General features: G+C 48.0%; 2 protein-coding genes and 1 long non-coding RNA gene across 4 annotated transcripts in view; 1 reads left to right on the forward strand and 2 right to left on the reverse strand.

Moving 5' to 3' along the window:
• Window positions 1–8,656, reverse strand: part of mark4a (MAP/microtubule affinity-regulating kinase 4a) — a 13,907-nt gene extending 5,251 nt beyond the window's left edge. The window contains exons 1-5 of the mRNA XM_062453058.1: window positions 7,995–8,656; window positions 4,686–4,883; window positions 3,913–3,966; window positions 931–979; window positions 331–396 (exon numbers count right to left, since the gene is read on the reverse strand). Coding sequence (XP_062309042.1) covers window positions 331–396; window positions 931–979; window positions 3,913–3,966; window positions 4,686–4,883; window positions 7,995–8,045 — 418 coding nt within the window. The 5' untranslated portion in view covers window positions 8,046–8,656. The remainder of the gene's footprint in view (window positions 1–330; window positions 397–930; window positions 980–3,912; window positions 3,967–4,685; window positions 4,884–7,994) is intronic.
• A 1,649-nt stretch (window positions 8,657–10,305) lies between these two features.
• LOC134013820 (uncharacterized) lies at window positions 10,306–15,309 on the forward strand. Its single transcript, XR_009928985.1, has 3 exons — window positions 10,306–10,534; window positions 10,658–10,766; window positions 14,681–15,309. It is a non-coding gene; the product is annotated as an uncharacterized LOC134013820 (long non-coding RNA).
• LOC134013811 (exocyst complex component 3-like) lies at window positions 14,998–24,723 on the reverse strand. 2 transcript variants are annotated; one of them, XM_062453529.1, is made up of 13 exons: window positions 24,183–24,723; window positions 22,552–23,048; window positions 21,714–21,931; window positions 20,204–20,912; window positions 19,913–20,027; window positions 19,418–19,528; window positions 19,137–19,237; window positions 18,935–19,045; window positions 18,621–18,756; window positions 18,402–18,524; window positions 18,141–18,296; window positions 16,802–16,923; window positions 14,998–15,635 (listed from the first exon to the last, which is right to left on the reverse strand). In XM_062453529.1, exons 2-13 carry the CDS (start codon window positions 23,025–23,027, stop codon window positions 15,314–15,316), a joined length of 2,700 nt encoding a protein of 899 aa, XP_062309513.1. In that variant the 5' UTR covers window positions 23,028–23,048; window positions 24,183–24,723; the 3' UTR covers window positions 14,998–15,313. The 2 variants fall into 2 exon arrangements, with proteins under 2 accessions (XP_062309513.1, XP_062309512.1); XM_062453528.1 differs by lacking the exon at window positions 24,183–24,723 and having other exon boundaries at window positions 22,552–23,498.
• Between the last annotated feature and the right edge of the window lie 132 nt (window positions 24,724–24,855).

The raw sequence follows: 24,855 nt of genomic DNA on the forward strand, positions 1-24,855 counted from the left end.
GGAAGGCCTGCCTCGTAGATTTGATTCTAATGACATTTCGGCTTTCAGAAATAGTCTCCTACTTAACTAAAACCTAGTCATGAGCCGTAAGCCTCTTACAACTTGCCCACCATGCTTCCCCCAATACCCTTTAGTTCCACACAATTAGTCAAATCAGACTGCTAAATTCTTCGCACTATTAAAAAGAAACGTGATGCAGAATGTAGTATTTGCTTTTGCTTGGTGCCTAGTCATTGGTTTATACGTGAACTCTTCCCTGGGACTTCATGTGACCTATTGTGTCCTTCCAGGGTTACCGTACCTTTAATAGACTTTGACTGATGCACCTACCTCCACTGGCGTACTCCATGATTAGGTAAAGGGTCTTTTCAGTCTCAATCACCTCGAACAGCTGCACTGTAGGCCGCAAACGAAATCAGATTAAGATCAAATGTAGTCAAGAAAGAATCTCTTGTGTTCAAAACCCTCATCTCCTCTCCTTGTCTATTGGCTGCGGTTTCAGCCTGAAGCAGTGATTTTTTGTTGTTGTTTTTTTTTATCCATATGACATTTCAGCTTTAGAAAATCCCTTCACCCACCCCACCCCCGAGTCCCACCGCAACCCCATGCCCTCTGTCCCCAGGCAGGGGCAGGATGAGCTCCTGTAGTTGTCAGCAGGGCCAGTTCAACACATCCAGACACAGGCTGGGACCGAAAGCCTCAGTCTGATTACCCAGGGATGTGGCACTTGGACTGCACACTGAGGCGAGCCACATGAACATCGGCTGTGTTAGAATACATTGGCGCAACGCACAGATATAGCACAAGCTACTGTATCGCGATACCGTACCATGTATCAACAGACAAATAAGACACACCGCATGAAAGAATGCACGTACTGTAAACGTACAACAAAAGAGTCCATGAAATAATGATGTTCCAGCACCTTACCTATGTTTGGGTGATGCAATCCTTTCATTATCCGTACCTCTCGAAAGAGCTAAAAGAAAATACCAGGAATAAAAATGTGTTTTAGAAATGGTGATACAATGAATTCACTTTTAACATAGACGTGAAGAAGTCACTGTACATTTTGTGCTTTCTTTATGAAAACCCTAGTCAGTATACTGGCAGGTACATCTGGACCACAGTACTTTGTCACAAAGAAGGAGATTAGAGTGGATTCTGACACTTGGCTGAGGTATGTACACTAGGGTCCACAACAGACGGACATCATTTCAAATTGTCACAACTCTCCCACATCATCAACTCCCATCTTGAAAAAGATGGCGCGATAAGCTTCTCTATCCTCTTTCATCAATCCTCCCCCTCACTTTCTATACGTCTCCCCCCCCCCACCCATCCCCTCCTCCTTCATTCAATCCCTCTTTCTCGTCTTTCCTCTGGAAATGCCAACGTCACTGTTGCTATAGCAACCCAGGTATTAAGACGAGGCCCTTCCCGGCTCCTCCGGCTGTGCCAGGGGGAATCGTGGGATACGACGAGGCAATGTGTCGCGACCCAGCCTCCCTGTATTCCCCGGGTCACAAACACATCCTACTGGACAGAGGGGTCAACCACACCATCGTCAACTGTCACCTAAGAAGATAACGGAAAGAATACATACTAATAATAATCGAACGTATCTTAAACAACAGAACATTCACCGACATTCACACCATAGCGGATCCACAGTACATGGCTTCCATTGACATGATTATAAAATGGCTAACAGCATGAGCTCTGCTGTGGCCTATGGTATAGCGTTCAGCCCCTTGGCTAAACAATAAACTTGTCGTCCATGCACATCGTTCTGTTTCTCGAAATGTTGCACCGATTGAGCCCATTTCGAAGCCTCGGCCCTCGCCAGCTCCTCCCCCTTTTGGTTTGGTCATGAAAGGGAACGACTTCCGCAATGGCTGAGCTTCACCCTTCTCCACGGTAAACTCATCCTCTCCTCGTCCGCTCTCTTGTTCCTGTCTCTCCTCTGTCGATTGCCCACTTCACATCTCTCCCTCCCCCCCCTCCCCCCCCTCTGGATGCATAGCAGGCGAGATTATGCTAATATGAACTCTTTCATATCTTCTGTACTAAGGATTTTCTCGGGCCTAGAGGTATGTAAAGCAGCCGGTTATCGTCACTGACCAATTGTAGGCTATTCTCTCCCATCGCTGGCCGATCCTATCCATGTCTCATCATCCTGACCTATCAGGTGGACTAAAGCTTTGTTCATCACAAAGCTCTTTCACTGAATTCTGTCTCAGACATCTGGCCAATCACGGCCTTCTGTCTGTTACAAGTCAGTATCGGTTGATTTTAAGCACATCCAAACCCTCGATAGGCCTGCATGCATCTGCCCATAGCTCATGCAGAATGCTCTCATGACACACGCATGACATACAGCAGGACTCCTTAGCCCTCTGCCAGTCAAACACAATCAGCCACAAAGAACCATTATGAACAATCATTTCATCCTTGATTGGCTCCTTCCGGTCTGTTCACTTCCTGCCCGTGGGGCTCCGGGGTTCATGTGTGCCGCCACAGCGCCAGAAGCGGTCGCAGTGAGAGCGAGAGAATGAGAGAGAGAGAGAGAGAGAGAGAGGGGGGGGGGGAGGGAGGGAGGAGAGAGAGAGAGAGAGAGAGAGAGAGAGAGAGAGAGAGAGAGAGAGAGAGAGAGAGAGAGAGAGAGAGAGAAAGAGAGAGAGAGAGAGAGAGAGGGAGGGAGGGAGGGAGGGAGGGAGGGAGGGAGGGAGGGAGGGAGGGAGGGAGGGAGGGAGGGAGGGAGAGAGAGAGAGGGTGGGGGGCAGGGCCACGCCACATGGACTCTACGCCCGTCTTGTGAGTGGTCCAGACCTATGACTAACTCTGGGGAAGACCCCATGGCTCCTCTCAGCTCAGAGATAACAGCTTGAAGCTTCAGGCAGGGAGAAATGAGTATGTTTATAGTGTCTTTGTGTCTATTTCTTCCAGCCTTCGTAGCTGAAAGGTATGGTATGGTTAACAGCGCGTCTTGACGGTCCGGATAAGTCTTTAGATGTTCCTAGAGAGCTGAAAGTGAGGTAGCTGAATGATAACATCTAAATGTTTGTCATATGATGAGTTAAAGGACCACTGTCATGCAGAGCCTAAAATGGGTTCTGTCTTTGCCTGTGTGCAGTATCTCCACAGGCAATGCCCTTCAGAGCCCGCAGAGCCCAACTGTTCACCTTTCCGGATTCACCTTCATGCACCACAAACCCACATCGCCCACTTTTCTGGCCAAGCCTCCGCATGCTGACCAGGCAGGGGGGGGAAAGAAATCTCACTGTGACACATCTCATTACCGAGCGTACGATGCACTTCAAACAATCCACACGCAAAACAAAATGGCCGTTTCTCCACAACACAACCAAACTCTCTCAATCCACTCCCACATCTTCCGGCACGCATATCTCAAGAACGCACATTCTTCTTATCCTATCATAGTCCCCCCCCCCCCCCCCCCTCTCCCCTGATATTTTCCTTATGTGTATTAACAAACACAGTGTGTTTATAAGAAGAAGAATTAGTACTGTAAATGGCCCTGGCGATCTCAAGGATGAGTCACTCTGCATTCAGGGCAGTGATTAGCCCAGAGAGATGGGAGGCGAGCGGAAGTCACGGTTCACTCCGCAGCACCTGCCAAACAGCATCACATCCCAAAATCCCTCACTCGAGCTTTCTGATGGACAACAGACAGAGAGGAAGGCCCTGTCGCTCGGACTCTCCCTCGTAGCCCGACACGGCCTAACCAAAGAGGTGTCCTGCCCGATTACACGTTTTTTAGGCTACGCTGGCCTACCGTGTGTGCAAATGTGCTGCTAATGTGTTGCTAAGATGACAGGATTAGCGACTATCACGGAGCAAGACATTTATTGTTTGTCGTTCGTGCGCTGCACTCTGACCAGGACTCACCTTTTGTAGGCTGGTAGGATTCAACTGAGTTTTGTCGATGATTTTTATTGCAACCTGGTGGAGACAGGAAGAGAACGTGAGGCGACACGCGTCCAACAAAGACATCCAACCAAGGAGCAGCAAGAGCAAGAAATACTGTCTGTCGTAAAGGTAACATCTATTCAACTCTCTGGGTTCTCATACGGTTCCAATTGGACACTTTCCGAACCCTTTAGTGAAGAGGGGAAAAGCTCAACACAGGATTTAAAAGTTATCGTCGTTGACTAGAGAGAAGCTTGTAAAAATATGAAAAGCTTTTTTGCGGTTTCATTTGATCTTACTTCCTGTTTACCTTTCGAGGTCATCAGGTCAAAAACTCCCGACTCATCCATGCACCCGTAAACCCCCAAACATCTACATTCTAATCCCTGTATTTGCACCTTCACACCTGGCCTGGACACCTGGTACAACCTTCCCTCCTTAGACCATTTCCTTATCCCTTTCCACTGACACCCTCATCCCTATCTCCTTACACCCTTATCCCTGCCCCCTTACATCCTTGTCCCTAACCCCGGCACCCTCCTCCCTTACACCCTTATCCCTCCTCCCTTACACCCTTATCCCTCCTCCCATTACACCCTTATCCCTCATCCCTAGCCACACTGACTGCATCTTTGCCCCAGTTTTACCCTTTCTGATGAATATTTCAACACCTTCCCCCCCCCCCCCCCCCGACTACCTTAACCACAGTACAACTAAATCCACTTTACCCCTTCCCCGTCGCCCGGCCTTACCTCCTTGCCGGTCAAAATGTGACGGGCCAGCTTGACCTTAGCAAAGTTCCCCTTGCCGATGGTCTTGAGCAGGCGGTAGTTGCCGATGTGCGGCTGCTCGTCGGAGCAGGAGGCGATGGAGTTCCTGCAACGGGCGCCCAGGGAACGGCTGGACAGGCTGGTGCCCTTGTCTGAGCGGCTGGCCGCCAGGGACGCGTGCTGGGGGGGGGAGAGGAGAAGAAAGGGGTCACTCAGTGCCCACCAGCAGGCACGACAAAGGCTTTGGGAGTCCGGTCGGTCTGTCGAGCCAGAGTGAGATATCCTGTCATCTTGAATGCTCGGGCTTGCTTGGACTAACAGATGGACAGGGTTTGGACAGGGTTTGGTTTGCACGTTTGGGCGCGTGCCATAACCATTGGAGTCGTTTGTAGAGTCATTACAGGCATTTATCAACAGCACCTGATCCAGGAAACCTATACGATGGAACTGATTAGTAGGGAATGTATTATTGCATGACTATGCCTTTAAGTCTATCCTGTTAATGCAATCAGTTATCTAGTGCTAACCCCAGTCAAGTACCTATTATAAAAGGATTATTGGTTGGTTGATGAATCAACAGAATATGTTTGGCCTGCCTTTAAAGTCTCCTTGAACATTGGCAGTGGCCTATTCCACTTACTTCATGAGTCAGATCTAGAAACCCAATCCAGAACCACAGGTATAACTCTATTAAATATTATAGCTGAGTCAATGACTCATTTCTATTTCAACAGATGTTGCTGACATCAGCGTCAAATAACATGTTCCAAGGTTCATTCTCCATGTATCATGAAAGATTGGCACTATACGGTTGAATACTACAGTACTACAGTATGAAACACTTTCCCAAGATGACTGATGTCACCTTTAGCCCCATCTTAAGGACTAAGATATGCACTGGTACTTTACGTTTGTTTGCTTGTGACAACAACGGCCATGTTAAAGACACAGTTGCACATCTGTGGTTCTGGTAACCCCCCGTAGGTATTCAGCTGTGCCTTGCGTTCTCCCTGTTCGAGTCGAGACCCCGCAACTCGAGTCATTTGTGCTGTGAAGATTCGGTCCACAGCTTGAGTCATGGATACTTTTCTGTCAGGCAGCAGGGAGGGAAAAGGAGACAACAGTGTGATTTTACAGGAACAAAGCTGAACGTGTTTCAGTGGGATGCGACTCATTGTCATGTGACAAAGTAGGGTGTGGAGCTACAGAGGGAGATGGATATATACAGATACATAGAGAGAGAGTGATAGAGAGAGATATATAAATAGAGACGGAGAGAGAGAGAGAGAGAGAGGAGAGAGAGAGAGAGAGAGAGAGAGAGAGAGAGAGAGAGAGAGAGGAGAGAGGAGAGAGAGAGAGCGAAAGAGAAACAGAGAGAGAAACAGAGAGAGAGAGAGAGAGAGAGAGAGAGAGAGAGAGAGAGAGAGAGAGAGAGAGAGAGAGAGAGAGAGCGAAAGAGAGAGAGCGAAAGAGAGAGAGCGAAAGAGAGAGAGCGAAAGAGAGAGAGCGAAAGAGAGAGAGAAACAGAGAGAGAAACAGAGAGAGAGAGAGAGAGAGAGAGAGAGAGAGAGAGAGAGAGAGAGAGAGAGAGAGAGAGAGAGAGAGAGAGAGAGAGAGGGAGGGAGAGAAAAGAAAGAGAGAGAAAAAGAGAGAGAGGGAGAAAGAGAGAGAGAGGAGAGAGAGAGAGAGAGAGAGAGAGAGAGAGAGAGAGAGAGAGAGAGAGAGAGAGAGAGAGAGAGAGAGAGAGAAAAGAGAGAAAAGAGAGAGAGAGAGAGAGAGAGAGAGAGAGAGAGAGAGAGAGAGAGAGAGAGGAGAGAGAGAGAGAGAGAGAGAGAGAGAGAGAGAGAGAGAGAGAGAGAGAGAGAGAGAGAGAAAAGAGAGAGAGAGAGGAGAGAGAGCGAGCGAGAGAGAAAAGGAGATGGTGGGATACTAAAAGGAGAACAGATGCAGTCACAGTGGTCCCTGGCCAGTCCCAGGGCCTGAGGCATCACACTTCCACCCCCTCAGCATGTCATCCTGCTTTTAGCCTCCCCACACCCATCCACAGACCAGGAAGGAAGACAGGGAGGGCCCCCGGCTCCTAGACCCCTCCCAAAGCCAAACCAAGACCAATTCCCAGGTAGGGCCGGTTCACAGGAACTTCAACTGCATTATTGTGAATGGACAGAAGGTACATGGTACACGGTTCTATTTAACAAACACTGTTCTTGACATCTTGGACCATGGTTTGGCACCGAAGATGTATATTCCCTTCGTGTCCTTTCTTTCTTACACCAATCTTCTATCTTTGATCTCCGACACCCTCTAAATCCAACATAACAATGCACACACATGTACCGAGGCGCACTCTCCCTCGCTCTCTCTTTCTCTCTGAAGGACAGGAACTCGGCCCCCTCAGATTCGAATTGTTATGTTTATCCCAGCGTTGTTTGGTTGGTTGATGGAGAGCCAGCCAATTATTCTCCCCCGGCCTGAGAGTTGAGACAGGCAGAGTGAGGCCAGTGTGGTCTCCAATCTCACAGCCTTAGCAGACAGGAAGTGATACAGCACCACCGTATCCCACATCATCCTAGTAATTATTTCGCATTGCATCTGTAGATAGACAGCTAGACAGCTAGATTAGCTAGATAGCTAGACAGACGTGGATGCTGTTCGTATTATAATACAAAACAGCCTTTTCTGTTTTGGGCTTTTCTGGAGGGCGCTGTTTGACCCCCAGTAGTTCTTTACTGGGCTGTTTTATACGCAGCATTAGACTGCACAACATTTACGCAATAAACAGAAGAAGAAAAAAATACTCGGATGGAAACAATTCTTTCGATCTAAATGATCCTGATGTTGCAACATTATGATAGTCTTTCGACGTTTCGGCCATACAAGGGGAACACACAGGCAATAGCCTATGTGACATCACTATCTATACAGCGTTATAATAGGAGGCGACTGTTCTTAGTATGAAGCTTCTGCGCATATCCACTGAGCGTTATCGTATGCGGATGGACTCATCCCGGGTTGTTTGCCTCCCATCGGTTCTTTCGCTATTTAGACGCTCCAAGATACGGCCCATTTTGAGAGAACCTGCTCTGCTAAATACCATTCCAGTATCATGCCCACTGCCCAGGCCCCCGTTTTCTGAAATCCAAAATGCCCATCAACATTATGTGCCCTGTGGTTACATTTCGTGAATGCAAAGCGCCAATATAACGACTTTGCAAGGATGTGCAGGTTTCCTGCATGCACTGTAGAATTGCATGCACTGTAAAATTATGAGGATGCTATAATTGCACTTACATGGTCCGTACTCCTGTCGTTCCCAGACGGTAACGCAGAACGAGAAGACATTTTCCCTGAGTTTTTCCCGAATTACTGTGTGTTTGCGTGTATGATATTTACAGGATTAAGCTCCACAGATAATAACATCCGACATCAGCCTCTCCGCATATGCGTCCTAGTCCCATTCAATCTGCTTCTTCTCCAACCGGCAAAGCCGCGGTCGAGAGGATACCTCTGCCTATCATGGCAGCAGCAACGGATATATCGGGTCCTCAAGCAAGCTGCATTTTCGGGGCCAAATTTACGAAAATCAGTAGGCCCGTTTTGCACCAAAGCATGCAAACCCGCAACTAAATGTCTCAATAGCCTATAAAAATACGGTGATGTTTGGCCAAAGCCCAACGTTACTGTGGCGACTCTCCACCCCCTGCCTCATTTCGGCACACAAAACAAATACGCTTTCTGAAGGACCGTCTCAATTTCTATTAATAATAATATTAATCATTCAATTTCTCTCCATCGCACTGCGTGCATCCGTTCGCGTTCGCGTTAATCCGTGAAAACAGAGGTTATTGTGCACAAAAAGGCCGAAACGTTCACCAATATTCCTGACGGTTGGTCCGTGAGATGCGCCACTTCTCCCATCAGAGGCGCTGACAGACAGATCCACCGACCAAAAACGCACTGCTTATTTAACGAGCGTAAACTTCGGCGTAGAATAAACCTTTGAAGACGCACTGAGAAAGACTGAGTTTAAACATTTTCACTTATGTTTTTTGATATGATGATATGTGGTTGGGCTTGTTGGCTAGTTGATGCAGGCTTTATAGGTTGAATTATATAATTGGCATGACTGTTTATGGGAGCCCAACTTATTTATAAGAAAAAACACCCCACCCTATCATTTTTTTTATATCCATGCATGCATTTATGGCCTGGGGTTTATTAATATTTAGGCTACAGTAATCAGATTCAGAGAGGAAAAAAATATCAATGTGTTATTAAATCAATCGTTCATTGAATTACATGATTCGCAAAACGGCTGTTTTGTACAATGCGTAGGTTTGATCGTTGAATTACATTGGATTTCAGTTGGATTTGAGTGCAGATGGAATTTAAATGTAGGTCCATCTATGTTGTTGTGTCAGCGATAGAGCAATAGAGTTGAAAAAGTGTATTTGTGAATTCATGATAAATCCTTCATTCGGATGTTTGTAAGCAAATTATTTGAGATAATTGGACAACGCTGGAGCTTGATGCGCTGTTGTTAATAGTCACAAAACCTTTTTGAATAGGGGTGGGACTGTCCCGCAATTAGCCTACCCCAAAACCTAAGAGGATGTTACCCTATAGCAGTGCTTTCTGTGGCACACTGCATGTCAATACGAAGCATTTTGCTGTGTACTAAATGACACCGATACAGAGTCATGGAGTTCTGTTTCTATTACCAAGCTCCTTATGAGTTCCATTAAAGATGGAAAACTAGAACGTCAGCTGGCTTAAATGCGTAGTGTTTTAGGGCATCCAGCAGGTGGTGTCAGTGTTTCGCAAACGAATCACCTCTGCCTGGACTCATTCTCTTGAACAATTTCAACAGATGTGTTTAGTCTTCTAATAAATGTGTTGAACTCAAGTAAACTGTAAACTGTTGACTGTGACTACCAGGACAACAGTATGATCCATTCCCAGTTTGCCGTGATGTAATCATATGAGATCAGCTCTTAAAACAGTTTACAGTAGGCTACACATAGCCCTGCATGTTATGTGGACAACAAGCCTAGGAGATTGCAGAGAGGTGGTCGCATGTACTGAAGCAATGGTTCAATCGTACCAGTGCAAGCCTCGTACTGTTTCTGCTACATCTTACCTCTAGGTGGCGACAACCAGCTACATTTTTGGGGGTTTGGTTGCAGGGGCTGAACTTGGAGTTCGGAAGTAGGAGCCTGCTTATAGTTCAGTGGATAATCACACTAATACAAAAACGTCTTCATGCATACGGCTGTTAATTATTCATATTGGGAGCAATGAAGACGCTGAGAATAAAGTATCAAGTTGGCATGTGACGTGGTTTTAATGCGACGTGACATGTCTTTTCAGACCCATAATGGCAAGTTATAACCTAACTAACTTGTAACGTTAGATTTTTTTTTAAACACCAAATGTTGATAAGGAGAAACCCAGAAACCAACTGTAGGAAGGTCACACCTTGATGTCCTGCTGTGGTGACATGCAGGGTTCGAATGCTGGTTTGACCCCCCTAATTAAGACTTGGAACCCCCCAGAAGTTGACCCCTCGATTGTGATTGTATAATTCGCACTCTGGTCACATGCACTCCTCTCCAAGCCCCAGGAAGGTGTCTGGGCATGGGCCGGAGAGCCTAGCTTCGTGTGATATCAGATAAGAGCACACTGGGTTTCTAATGTTGTAAGTTCGCTGCGAATCGTACAACAAGTCTTGCTTTCCTGCAACGCCTCTTCCTGATTGGCTGTGACGGGCGCAAGGAAACACAACCTGCTTACGTAAATAAGCTGGGGGAGAAAAGCACAATGAGCCAAAGGTGAACCCCTGTTGCCATATTTCACGAGAGGCACCATTGTTTTGCTCCAGACTTATTTCTTGCCATGCAAAGTAGTTTCCGTTCCTGCAATTGACTTGAGCCAATAAATTTGTTGTTTTGCAGACAGGAGACAAAAAGTTTTGGGCGGCAGGTGAACCCTGAACAAAACAGCACGAGAGGCGTCTTATAAAATCGGGCATTGTGTTATCAGTACTTCATGTTAGAAAACCAGGTACTTCCTCCACAGGCTCATTATAAACCAGAAGTGAACAAGAGGACCGTGACAATACATATTTTTCAATTTTAGCATTTTTGGGGGAAACGTCTTCAGTGTCGTCATTGGGTATCGTGACAGAAATGATTACCTTGAACTTGAAATTGAACTTCATTTACAATTACCCAGAAAAAACACTTCTCACTGAGGTCAGTGAGTTGATCAAAAAAACGTGTTTTTTGGCGTCCCATAAAAAGCAGACATGTCATCAACATCAGCTGATACAGCGTTTCACTGGGTCACAGTTTGGAGTGTTTGTGTTTGGGGTTAGCAAAACATGAAGGCTGTGTGGGGAGAGTGGAGATGAGAATGGAAGACCTAAGCATGGGTCACAGACTTCCTCTCATGATATGTGATAGAGTGCCACTGAGGATGTCCGCCGTGGCACCATGTTTTCCATGACAGATCTGACGTTCACTCACTGTGGCTCTGAAACTCTCTCTCGTTCTTTTGGTCTCTCTGGCTCCGCGCTATAAATAGGCTGTTTTCTTCCTAAAGTTGTTGGGAAGGTTCTAGAAAACAGACCACTGGCTCTTTCTCACAGCCTAAGACAGTCTGATGAAATGCCATCATGACCATTCTTCATTCGACTTCTATCGTTCAGGAGCCTTTTCAATTCAAACGTCGACAATTTGGAGAATTTGGTGTCTCTCTCGCATCCACAATTCAATCAGTGTGTGAAATGAGCTGAATTATGCAGAGGGTGGTCTGAAGTCCTACTGTAGCGTGACGATGTACTGGAGGTATTTCAGACGGGCGCCTCTCGGAGCTGTTATGAGATGGAGGTGCCCAGTGTGAGGCAATCCGCCAGGTCCTGGGGGCCATGGGATGTGCTTGTGTAAATAAAGGCAGTGTGTACGCACGCAGCACCAATAGAGGATCCCTCAGTTTTTTTCTCACTATTATTCAAACGTCAAAACTATTTACACAAAGGAAAACAAATATCCCCCTGTCTGGATGTTTACAGTGTCAGTGACCTCACGCCAGCTCCGAGTGGACTAAATATTTATACCTACACATACTTTAAATGCAGACCTCTGCTCCACTGTATTGTACGACTGTTCTGTTATGTTCTGTAAAAAATGACTAAATGTTATTCCAGTGGCACCCTAGAATATTTTACCTAACCTACATCAGAATGATGTCATGCCCCCGAAGACTCAATGCGTTTTCAGTAGGAAAGTTGAATGAGTCGTTATTACAGTTTACAATAAAGTTAGAGCTAAACCTGCCATTTTGTTTCTCGGTACAGAACTGATTGGTCAAAAAAAAATCAGCTTCACATCTGTATTGAACTCCTACAGAATATAACAATAGCGTCTGGCTCAAAAAAGATTTGCATCCGCCCTGCCCCCCCCCCCCGCCCCCACCCTCTCAGCCAGTGTACTTGAAGGTAGCTAATGATTTAATATGGACATTGATAGCACACTGACCCAAACCGGTTGGGTGGGCCAGTGTTTGCTAAAGGAAAACAGTTGGGTTATCAGTTCAGAGGGCACAGAGACATTTGTCTTCCTCAGGCTAAATAAAGTGTTACCTGATGTATACGCTCTGATAACGTAAATCAGGATATCCCACTGCAATCTACAAAGTCCACAATTGTTTTGGCTCAAGTGGGTAGCCATCCTCGCAGATGTGAGTTAACATGATGTACACAGGGAACTCTGGGACACACCTTAGCCCTCTGAGATCACATGACAGAAAGAGAGAGCGAGAGACCCAAAAGAGAGACAGGCATATGGGGCAGAAAGAAAGAAAGAAAGAAAAAGAAAGAAAAAGAAAGGAAAATGTAGTAGACTGAGAGAAGTGAAAGAGCCAACATGAAAGTAAAATAAGCCTACAAGAGATAGAGGCCCATAGGAAAGAAGAGCCTATAAAAGCCAAGGACGTATGGGAGAGAATGGCCCAGAAGGCCCTGTAAGAGATAAATGCCTACAGCGAAGTAAGTGCCATACACGAGAGAATACGGGGCTAAGAGGACAGACCCACATAAAGAAAATATGAACAGGAAGGCGAAGGCCAGAATGGATGAGAAAGAAAAATCCACGGGAGGGAGTAGGCCACTGACGCCCAACCAGATCCGACTGCGGTGACCTACCTTAAACCCCTGAATGCCGTCGGGCCAAACCTGATCAAACCAGACCTGAGAACTCCCTTCCACCGTCCCTCTCTCCCTCCCTCCTTCCTCCCTCTCTCTCGTCCCATCCCATTCACCCCCTCCCCGTTTTTATACGACCGACCAGGGTACTCCAGACCAAACAAACAAACAAGAAACGAAAGGAACCGTGGACGTTTTTTTTATTCACCGAGCGAAACAAAGCGAGGGGTCTCCGAGCGTTGCTTCCGAAAACAAACAGTGGATTGTTGGTGATTAACGTCAGATGGGTTTTCCAGTGCTGGGTCGTGTTAATTAAGAGGAAGCGCGGTAGTGCTTCCCAGGGACTTCATTGTGATGTCGCGGACTGGAACGCCATTATGGCTCCCGATGAGGGGAACCTTCGAGGGCTTGGCTCCTGCTCGTACCTGCCTGCCCCTGCCAGAGACAGTGGAATACTTGGAAACCACCTCCGTCCTCAATCCTTCATCCATAACGAAAAGGATGTCTGACAATGCCGTTAGATGTTTCGACTGTCACTCGGCCAACTCGACGTTCATCCCCGGGGTCCTCGCTCTCTGTACCACGGGTTCCTGGAAGTGGCTTGAAAAGTGAGATTGAAAACACGATGAATACGTAGAACTCCTCAGATCTACACCTACGCCTACACTTGTGGAGAACTTCTTTGTTTCTTGCAACGTTTTGAACAATAAGCACACAAAAAAAATGGTTTCAAAAAATCAGTCTGTGCATAACACCAGCAGTGGGCACACGAACAAATCAGTCAGCAAGCAAATCAAGATATACTAGCTAAGAGGGAAGATGGTGTGATGCCTGGCTGCCATGGTTGATACCTGACTGATGGAGGGCTGTTTTACACACACACACAGACACAAACACACACACAGAACCAGATAACCAACACTGCCGTTGAAACCATCAGCTCCACATCCTCTTGCAGAAGTAGATGTGCTGACACAGTTGGCAATGAGAACGTTTCAACACAAACTGGAATTGAGGTCATCTGTGTGATGCCGGCCAGAGTGGAGTGTGTGACCAGATTCAACTCCCACTGGGGCCACCTGACTTTGTTTCGAACGGCCCACGAGCGTTTATCAAACATGAAAAAGATCCGCCTTGGCCAAGCCCTCGCCCTGTCAGGCGAAGGGGAAGTTCCCTCCTAGTGCGTGGCGTAAACTTGGCTCCAATAAAGGCATCCGTTTGCCACCTCGGTGGACAACAGGAAGCCTTTGTATACTGAAAACATCCCCTCGCTACCACCCCCTTCATTTCCCTGGCAGCAAAGCCCAATGGGAGCCACGACAGTGCCCTGTCTGTCAAGATCTCACTGTCCTTAAAGCCTTGGCATACACAGACCCCACAGTCACAAAGGTGAACAACAAAGATATTTGAAGGCACTGAAATATGTCGCTTGTCAGACTATGTACTTCAGTGTGTATTTTGAGAATGAGAGCTCAACGTTTTTTTCCCATGGGTAAGGCAGCCATATCGAACCTGGGCACACAGGCTACACCAAAGTGGATCAGGCTTGTTTGAGTGTCCGTTAGAGCAGGATTCTTCCGTAATCTATTTACAGTATACTGTATAAAAATATGGCATGTTTCCCCCCTGCCTCAGCTACAAACACAGACACGATGGATTGGTCCAGTGCACCCAATCAATGGGTCTTTATTTATTCTGTGGCAACAGATCACGTTCATTCGACATGGATTGTAACATTTACAATAATCAATAAATCAAATATTTTCTCACCTAGGATTACTGTAAAATAGGATGCAGAGGAGTGCTATGCGGTTTCCAGAACAATCTTTTGCAAACTAGGAGCCTGCGTGAACCACAAGGATGAAGAGATGTCGAACAGCATTGTGACACCTGCATTGTCACTTCAGACGTATGGAAATGTGATACAAAGGGGTTAGTTTAAATATGGCTGTAACACTACATTTATGCAGGTTAATAATGATGTTTAGGTGTTCATAGGAAAGTGACAACCTCAGAATATATAAATGAACAGATGATTAAAGAACAATACGATTTAACAATGTTTCATGTTAGCCGTTAATATGTTTCAGGAAAATAAACAGCTCAGTGATTGTTGATGTGGCGTTTCACGTAGTCATTTCCCAAACTCTTTGTCAATGAGCATTGACAGCACTTGGAGTACCTGAGGCGATCTTCTTCATTCCGCTCTTAAAAACATCTATCGTTTGAGATGAAATGACCAAAAGGTGTCAGAAAAGGGTCATCTTTATCTGTGTTGGTATACTCCTCTCCTCATTGATTCGTAGGTTATGAATATCATATTTGAGAAAAAAAACTAAAACAAAAAAAGAACACAGGTTTCTAGTCAGGGTTCCGGAAGGCCCTCAACTCCGACCCTCCAGCTTGGCTACTCTTCTCGGTCGAGCTCATTCGTATCCTCTGTCGTCGGGGTGTCCGGCGACTGGACGGTTCTGTTCCGGCTGGCTTGTCTCCGGTTCTTTCGCGGACGGTTCTCCGAGAACCAGTTGGAGATGCTCATGGCCAGGCGCAGGAGGCCCAGGTTGAGACAGTGCACCTCCGACGTGATGGGGATGTCGGAGAAGAAGGCGTGGTCCCGGCATATGAGGGCCGAGCTGCTGCCAAAGTCTTTGACGATGTTGAGGATCTCCTGACGCTCGGTCTGCCTCATCATGCCCCGCACGTTCAGCAGGGTGGAAACGTGCTTCTTCCTGTGGGGGAGGGGGGGGGTGGTGGGGGGGGGGTGGTGGGGGGGGGAGTCGAGAGGAAAAGGAGGGAGGGGAGGAGAAGAGGAGGTTATCAGGTGTTTTTGGTGTGTTTTCTTGGGTCTGGGGCATGGGCCTTCTTCTGAAAGAGGGAAGTATTTAGGGGGGGGTCAAAGCTGGGTCTGGGTCCATTTTAGCGCCGTCTAATACACGTTGGCGTTGCTCGCAAGGTGATCAACTCACAAGGTAGGGGGGATTCAAAACACAAGGAGGTTTTGGAACCAAAGGATGATTGGCAAGAGGAGTGTTTTGAACTTTGTCACCAGGGGCGGTCGGGTTGGTCAGATCTGATGGGGCTGGTAGCCAAAGGTGAGAAACTAAGGTTGAGATGGTGTTGATGTGTCTCTGTAGGTTGTGTGTGTGTGTGTGTGTGTGTGTGTGTGGGGGGGTGGCTGACGCAGGCAGCAGAGGGACTCTGAAACCTCAACACGGGCCACCAGCCTTTTATCTCTTAAAATACCAGCGGCGGGTGCCGAGCAGAAAACAAAAGCAGCCACGCTTCGCGCCTGAGCGAGTTAACATGTGGCTCAGCCTGAGCGCCCACGCTCTGCTGCTGCCCTCCCCCCCCCACCCACCCACCCCGCCACCCACCCCCACCGTCCTTCCACCCCTCCTCCTTCCCCCGCCCTCCTCCTCCCACCTTTGATTCCGAGCGTGGCACCAGACTGTCTCCCGCAATGTGGCAGGGACAGGAAGTACTCCGAGGCGGCTTCCTGCCATGCCATGCGTCACGCCACTGTGGCCGGCTGCCAGCCGAAAGGGGGCCTGACCCCGACGAGAGCACAAACAGCCCGGGGGGCCAAGGGGTTCCCCCTGCCTATGCCACTCTCAAAACAGCCTCCTGGCTCCATCCAAATTTAGCAGGGCTAACGTAGACATGTTTCTGTGCTTCTTTTCCTTGTTTTGACTCATTGTGTCCACAAAAGGTCTATATTATACACCCTCCTCAACCTCCTCAACCTTAGACCTACAACACTTGACAACCTTAAAACGACACTTGTGAATGTGCAGCAGTAACCTTCGGGGGTACCACTATTGGAAGAGTATCCCACCTTTGCGTGATATTTTTTCTTCTAAATGTTAATATTTGCCCAAGTGACCAAAATCCTTACCTTATATCGGGAAACTCCTTCACCAGAACCGCCACTTCCATCTGAATGGATGGGGTGTCTTCTAGGAGAATGATGTCAGCGAGGTGAGAGATAACACTGTCCAACCGGGAGGTGCTTGACTCCTGACAGAGATAAGAGAGCAGGAAATTAGCTGTGATGATGTTCAAAAATGGGCACTCTACTGAGGTCACGTTTACGCATTAATGTACAATAACAAGTCAATAGCACGTACTGTAGCGTTAACACAAATCAAAAGAGGCCAACTGAATAGATATCTAGCACAAACCCCAAAAGCGGATTTTTCCACACAAACAGAAGCCGGGCTAGACCAGCTTCGCTTTAACGTTCGCTGAAAATATCCTGTTCCCTTTTCGTCAACCGTTAAAGACTCGTCCTCTCAGGTTTTCCCACCCAGATGCCTCATCTCAATTCCTGGTCGAAAGGCCATCAAGGCCATTCAGAAAACACATCAAAGCCAGCCAACTGACAGGAACAGGAAATTCCTCCCAACACAGAGACTTCCTGTTGTCTGTCGAGGTGACGGGTTGTTGTTGTTGGAACTGGCACAAGAAGAGGGGGCAAATGCCACCCTGGCAGGCCCCGCTCCTCGGACCCTCTTCCCCTCCCTCACGTAGGCCATGCTCATCCATCTCCATGTCGCTGACGGCAGCCATTCTTCAGACTTTTGCACCTTATCAACAGTGACTGAGTTATTCCTGGCCTGGCGACCTCCCGGGGCCGGCATCCATATATAACGGACGGCCCTAGCATTCCAACGGCCTGTCCCTTTGTTCCAGAGATAGAGGTATCAACTCAGCGACTTTATGCGCCTTCTGAAGGTCACAGAAACCTTCTATGTTACAGTAGTCATGAGATATGGATGACAATTATCTTCAATCGCAAGTGTGAATTGTGCGATAAGTATTTGGCTTAGGGTGACACCTGACTTCTGTTATGTCGTAGTGTCTATATTGTGCCATCAGTGTAGACTGTTGACACAAAGTTGTAACACAGTAACACCAAACCCCTGTTCTACAAGAAACTGTATGTCGGCGAGGGCTAAATGAACAGTATTTGAGCTTCAGGAGATTTGAGAAAAAGCAGTGTTGGAACCAGGGGCGTAGCCAGAAAAATATTTTTGGGTAGGCCTAGAAAAATATGGATAGGCATCTTTTCAGTTTTTTTTACTTATTTACTTTGCGATGTGCACTCGGTGCATCGTTTTTCTGAGATATTTTCGTCTTTGGGTAGGCCTTAGAACAAATTGGGTAGGCACACACTGCTGTCTACACAATCGGAGATTTGGTAACCGATATCGTGTCTGACAGGGACAACCAACCAGGTCTTTGAAGAGTCCTTTAAGCTGTTTGGATTCGTCCTGCAGACGGAAGGCCATCCTCTTCCTCATCTTCAGGGACGTACAGATGACCCGCCCCCGCATGATGGCCCGCACGTACTCCACCAGCACACGACGATGCACCTCCCCCACCAGCGTCTGTCAATCAAACAAGCAACCAATCAACAGAGGGGCAATTTAGTCATTCAAATCGGAAAGCGACGTCGGAACGGCGGGGTTTGGGAGCGGAATGCGTCGCGATACCTGGTAAGGCGGACAGTCCATCCTCCTGAACTTCTTAAAGTGTTGTTTGATACTGGCTTCGATGGCCTCGAAGGCGTCGGTGTTGTTGAGCCATTTCCTCTTTACGAGCTTGTCGAAGAAAGGCTGGAGAGGAAATGGAAACGCTTGTTTAACAGTTGCTGTCATACATCCTTTGGGGATGCGTGGGGGGAATGAGTGGGGGACGAATGCATTGCTCACCCTGATGTGTTCAAAGAGCCTGTCGGTGAGAACCCTCACTGATTGGTTGATGACCCTGTCTAGGGAGGAGTTGGCTTTCTGGGAAGCCTCCTCACTGCCCTGTGGATCACACTGCCTGCAGCGCTGCACGAAGGACCTACACACACACACACACACACACACAGGTGATTAGACAGACAGACAGACAGACAGACAGACAGACACAGATAGACAGATAGACATATATATATATACATACATAATTAGATAAATACATACATACATAAATAGTTAGATAAATACATAGATACTGTAGATACTGTAGATAAGCATACCGGAGAGGAGGGCAGCAGTTAACCAGAGCTATCGTCCTGGAAACATATCCGTCCCCTCTGTCCCCAAACTCAGCCTGGGTTTCATGGAACATCTCCACCTTCCTCTGGAAACTGGACACCAGGAAACACACAGCATGAAAAAACCCACACGGATCTCCTTTCATCACAGACCGACGTCACTCCAATCATATTCCTATCTTACCTGTACAGGAAGTCAGTCAGTCCATTGAGACTGCACCGAGCCACTCTGGCTCCAAGGAACTGGCTTACGGCCGTGGATCTGTCTAAGTCCACCTTCAACCTCTGAGAAGTCCAACAACAGCCACAGGCAACATTTGATCAACTCAAACACTTCGACACAAGTTCGGTTAAGGTGTGCCAATGCAAGGCTTCTCGAAATTGACATTTTCCTGCTACTTTTGGCCTGATTGGTTAAAGATCCATACGTGTGTATGTGTGTGTGTGTGTGTGTGTGTGGCAGACCTGGATCACGGAGCGGGCCAGCGGAGACTGATACTCCTCTATGTGAAGAGTCTGAGCCCAGCGCCTTTCCTCCTCATCCAGAACCTGGCTCAGCTCCGTGGTCGCCTTCTCCTGAGAAAATGCCAAGCATGAACACATGAACACATGAACACATGACAGGCATTTTTACCCTGACAATGTCGAGGCTGTGTGTGTTTCTTACCCTGACAATCTTGAGGCAGTGTGTATTTCTTACCCTGACAATGTCGAGGCTGTGTGTATTTCTTACCCTGACAATGTCGAGGCTGTGTGTGTTTCTTACCCTGACGATGTCGAGGCTGTGTGTGTTTCTTACCCTGACAATGTCGAGGCAGTGTGTGTTTCTTACCCTTACAATGTCGAGGCTGTGTGTTTCTTACCCTGACAATGTTGAGGCAGTGTGTTTCTTACCCTGACAATGTTGAGGCAGTGTGTGTTTCTGACCCTGACAATGTCGAGGCTGTGTGTGATTTTTACCCTGACAATGTTGAGGCAGTCTTGCTCCAGTCGGTCCACTGTGTCCTGGGCCAGCAGAGGTTCCAGTGGGGCGTAGTTAATGGGTGTGGTCGTGCCAATGGTGCCCAGAACATCCCTTCCAGGACATGGTCAAAAAAAGAGCTGTTTCAACATTTGCTTTTCATTTCAAGTGTAAGATACAGTGAATTACAATTTGAGCAGTGGATATTTGCTTTCTTTGGAATACTGTGTTGTGTTTGTGACAAGGTTGCTTTTGTCATTGTGTTTCCTGTGTGTGGCCATCTTCCTGACCTGTTGTAGATGTTGTAGAACCAGTCCAGTAGTGAATAGACGTCCGTAATCTGCAGGGGGCAGCTGGTGATGTTGCGCAGCCGGCGGGCCACCGCCCGGTGGTAGCTCTGCACGTACACCTGGAACGCGGAAAACTCCTCCGGGTAGATGGACACCACGTTCCTCCGCGCCGCGTCCAGGTCGTCCACCATGCGGCCCCTCAGACGCTCCAGATAGGAGGCCAGGAGGCCCGCCTGGGTGTCCACCTGCTGGGGCAAGCTCCAGTCCGCAGCTTCCCCCACTGCCTGCCTCCACTTCAGCTTCAGCTGCCGCGGCCGGTGTGTGGCCTGGGGCTGAGGCAGAGCCTGGGGCTGGGCGTCCATCCTCAAGGCCCAGGTTGCGTCGGCCTGTTCCTCCTGTTGGATGACCAGCACCACCAGACCCAGGTTTGGCCCTGCCGAAGGCTGCCGGAGAGACTCCCTCACCACGTCCCACATCTCTTTCCGCAGGGCCTCGTACAGCAGCTCCACGTCCTTGGCCTTCCGGCGGCTGGAGTCCAGCGACGCGTTGGAGCCGGAGGGGTCGTCGAGGGGCGGCGCGGAACCGGAGGGGGGCTGGGCGGGGGCGGGAGGCAAGCAGGAGAGGAGCTCGCATTCGCGCTCCAGCTCCTGCATGTGCGTGTCGGCAAGGAGGAGGTCTCTGTGGTTGACCAGCTGAAGGATCTCCAGCACTTCGGAGGGGACACGAAGGGGGGGGACAAGAAGGGGGAGACGGTCAGTCGGACGTAGAAATGGGTGGCTGTTTAGGCATGGAAGATAGGTAGTGTAAAGGGGGTCAGGTGGCTGAGCGGTTAGGGAAACGGGCTATTAATCAGAAGGTTGCCGGTTCGATTCCCGGCCGTGCTAAATGACGTTGTGTCCTTGGGCAAGGCACTTCACCCTACTTGCCTCGGGGGGAATGTCCCTGTACTTACTGTAAGTCGCTCTGGATAAGAGCGTCTGCTAAATGTAAAGACGGAGAAATTAGGTTGATACATGCCACGTTTTACAATGAGTGAAACGTTGCAAAGGCCAGTGAGCTCGTAACAGCACTTGACAACATAACACACTGCGAATTGTCCCATTTCCACACGCGATTTTAGTTTTTGCGTCAATCTGGGCCGGACCAGGTTATGCGTTCTCCTGTTAGGATCCCTACGGAGCTCTCGGAGGAGCAGCTTATAGACACGTTTCTGTATCCTGCAGTCGCAGGATGTGCACTCGTATCCTGGTCTCACAGTCTGGAGTTGATTGAACCCAATGACTCAGGGAGTCTAGGGAGCATTAACGGCTCATCAGAGAGCATGGGATTGGAAGGAAACGCCGCAGGAGCTGACCAGGAAGAGCAAAAAGCTCCCGGTAAAACTTCTGTAAATGATGGGGAAATTCCTCCGTTTGAGACAAAGACGGGGATGGAGACGATTTGTTTGAGGCGGGGAACTGTATGTTTCCGCGGTGGACGACCGCCGCTTCTGTGGCGAGCGTGTATTTACCTGAGAGCGGCTCCCTGGGTTTGACCACTGGCTCCTCCTCCGCTGGTTCCTCCTCGGCCTCCTGGGAAGTGCGGTCCGAAAGCAACTCCCTCTTCAGCTTGCCCAGGCTGACCATTTTAAGGAAAGAGGAGCGGCGGCGAGTCTCGGCCTCGCCGTCCCCACTGAGGGACCCACAGGGAATGCTCTCTCTGCGGTCGTCCTTACGTCGGCCTGCAAATCTAGAAACCAAGGCCGCACCAGACCCGTCAGGAGAGAACCTGGACACGGCTTCCTAAATATGACACCTAAACTCCTGCTAGGTCTAGTGCGCCGCTACTCGCACAAACTTTGAAGTCAGCCTCGCTAGACAGCGTAGGCTCGGTGTCAGCAAATTCACAGATGAGTGGAATGTCTAGCTCTGTAATGTAGGAACCCTGGCTTCTGTCATCAGAGGGAGAACAATGTGCCATTCATTTAAAGAGTAATCACAGCATAGCATTGACAAACAAAAGGGTTTCCTTACATAAATGCATCAGGAAGTAATTACACTTTGTACAGTCGTTTCCATAGTTTGGCTGCAACGTGGCAGCCTAATAGTTACATGTGGACAATGTACCTTTATGTTGTAGGTTACTGTACCTTTATGTTTGAGGTTACTGTACCTTTATGTTGTAGATTACTGTACCATATGCTTCTGTCACTAGTTAAACTAATTAAACTAATGAAAATGCACGTAAGTAAGAATGGATATAAGTTGGAAAAACAAGAACAAGAAAAACCTATCAATCAAAATGGAAAAGAAGCTCCCAGACTGTGTTTATTAGTGTTAACTCCCAGGTCGTGCCCCTCTTTTCCTCACCGGAGCAAGGTCACGAGTTCCTCGGAGCTCCTGCGAAGCCCCTTCCTCTTCTCCTTCTCCGGCCAGGGGTCGCTGGGGTCGCTCGGGCCACGCGGGGAAGGGCCGTTCCCCCACACGCTGCGTCCCGACAGCCGCAGCCCTTTCCCCAGCTTGCCCAGGGTCTTGAGGGGGGAAACGCCACAGATCCGCTCCAAGGTCCCCCGGAGGGGGCTCCCTTTAGAGGCGCCGGGGCCGTGCTTCTCGAGGTTGACCTCGTTCTCCTCCTCCTCGCCGTCCCTGGACATCCAGAGGTGGGGCCTCCCGTCCGCGGCCCTCATGATGAGGCCCGCGTCGCCCTCGTTCCTCTCCTCCTCCAGGTCCACCTCCTCGAAAGGGTTGAGGTCCAGATGCAGGCCGGGCATGATCAGCTCCCCGTTCGTCCTGGGAAACTCGTGGCAGCTCTTCGAGCGCCCCGGGAGTTTCTTCAGGATAGGCATTCTTGCACTGGATATACAATTCTGGAATGAAAGAAACAAAGAACCTGTTGAAACTGGATATGAAAACGATGTATGTTTGAATTAACCAGCACTACTCAAGAAAGGTCAGTACTACTAAGGTCTGGAAAGAGCTACGTGAATTCAAACTAAAAGCAGAAGAGGTATTGAACTTTTTCCTGAAATCTCGGTTTGTTAATGACCACCTGTGGAACCCATCCACATCAGACAGCACTTGAGCGCATTCTACATTCTTACATTGTTTAATGTTCTGGAATACCTAAACAAAAACGTGATTCCTACTGCTCTACTCTCCTATGGGCAATCAGCCAGTTTGTGAGAGCGAAAGGCAGCCAACGTCGATGTCCTTAGAGAAAGTGATGTTTGCCGATGTCAATGTGTTCGACCAGTGCCTAATACAAACATCTCCACATAGGACCAAAGAAGTGTTTAAAATATGTTACATTGTGTTGGCCCTGGTGCACTGACGCGCACACAGAACACTTCCACTTTCCAAGAGGGAGGTTGTGGCACTCCAAGCAGAGGCTGAGTACTTGGCGTACGACAGGCTCTTTTAAGACATGCGGGAGGTGAAGTGGTGTTTCTAAACAATGGCTTGTAACACTTAGCAGCCTGTTGCAGTTTTTCCATGATAAATAGCAATCCTGCATCACTAAAAAAGAATGATTGGGTTCAGAGCTAAATTAAATGAGCTGGGTGGAGGGATCCTTTACCTGGGTGGAACACTGATTATAAAGATGCTTCTGTAGGGACTTTTACAATAACTATTATTACAAAGTACTTTTACATAATCTATATGAGGAACTATATGATTTCCTGATAAATTGTTTGATGAAAAAAACTTTCACTTTCACTCATCTCAGCATTAATTGTATCATCTGCCACTGTGGAAAACATCCCTGACATGAAATACCTAACTATCCACTATTAAATATACTGTATAAAATGTACTTCAATTGTTACACTCATGGACATGATGACTTTATTGCTGCCTTTCTAACGAAGGCGACAAAATTATTTCAGCATCAAATATGTGTATTATAGATCTCTAAACATCTACCTTGAAACTTTATAAATACAGGTATTGTCTCTTTAACTTAGTGCCCATGTACAATATTAAAGAACCAGTTAACTCACCTGCAATTGGTAATTATCTGACTTGATACGTGATCGCGTTTCTTGTCAAAACTAATGGTAAGGATGTCAAAAAATATTCCACATGGAAAATATCCATCCGCAATTCTACTGACGCAATTCTATGGAGTCCACAGCATTCCAGACCAAAATTCCAGAATCAGCTACCGGCAACAGATAGAACCATCAACGATCCCGCAACATATTGTCTGACTGCCTCTTACCTTGTGAGGGTGAGTGCACTGCGCGTCAGTGCAATGTCATCCCGATGTATGTGGAATGAATGTGTGGCTGGGTGTGCATGTATAGCTTTGTGGATCTCCTCTGTGCCTCAGAAGAGCATTCTGGTCCCCCGGTTTCCTGACCGGCCTGTATTTTAGAAGATGATGATGATGTACTTTCCTGAGGAAACGTCCAGCCCTCTCTCCTCTCCTTCGACTCCTCCACAGGGACCCTCCAATTACACTAATTGCAAGGAGACAGAACAGTCCGGCACATTCTATTCCAGTGACTCTTTTTCTTGGTTCTATTGACAGGTTCTTAGTGTGTGTGTGGGGGTGTGTGTGTGGGTGTGTGTGTGTGTGTGTGTGTGATTCACAGTCTGAGTTGACAGGGTAACAATGCAAATGCCTGATAAACTGTCCAACTGTTACCATGATCATTATACAGAAATGTG

Source organism: Osmerus eperlanus, chromosome 27, assembly GCF_963692335.1.
Source record: "Osmerus eperlanus chromosome 27, fOsmEpe2.1, whole genome shotgun sequence".
NCBI classification, from domain to species: Eukaryota; Metazoa; Chordata; class Actinopteri; order Osmeriformes; family Osmeridae; genus Osmerus; species Osmerus eperlanus.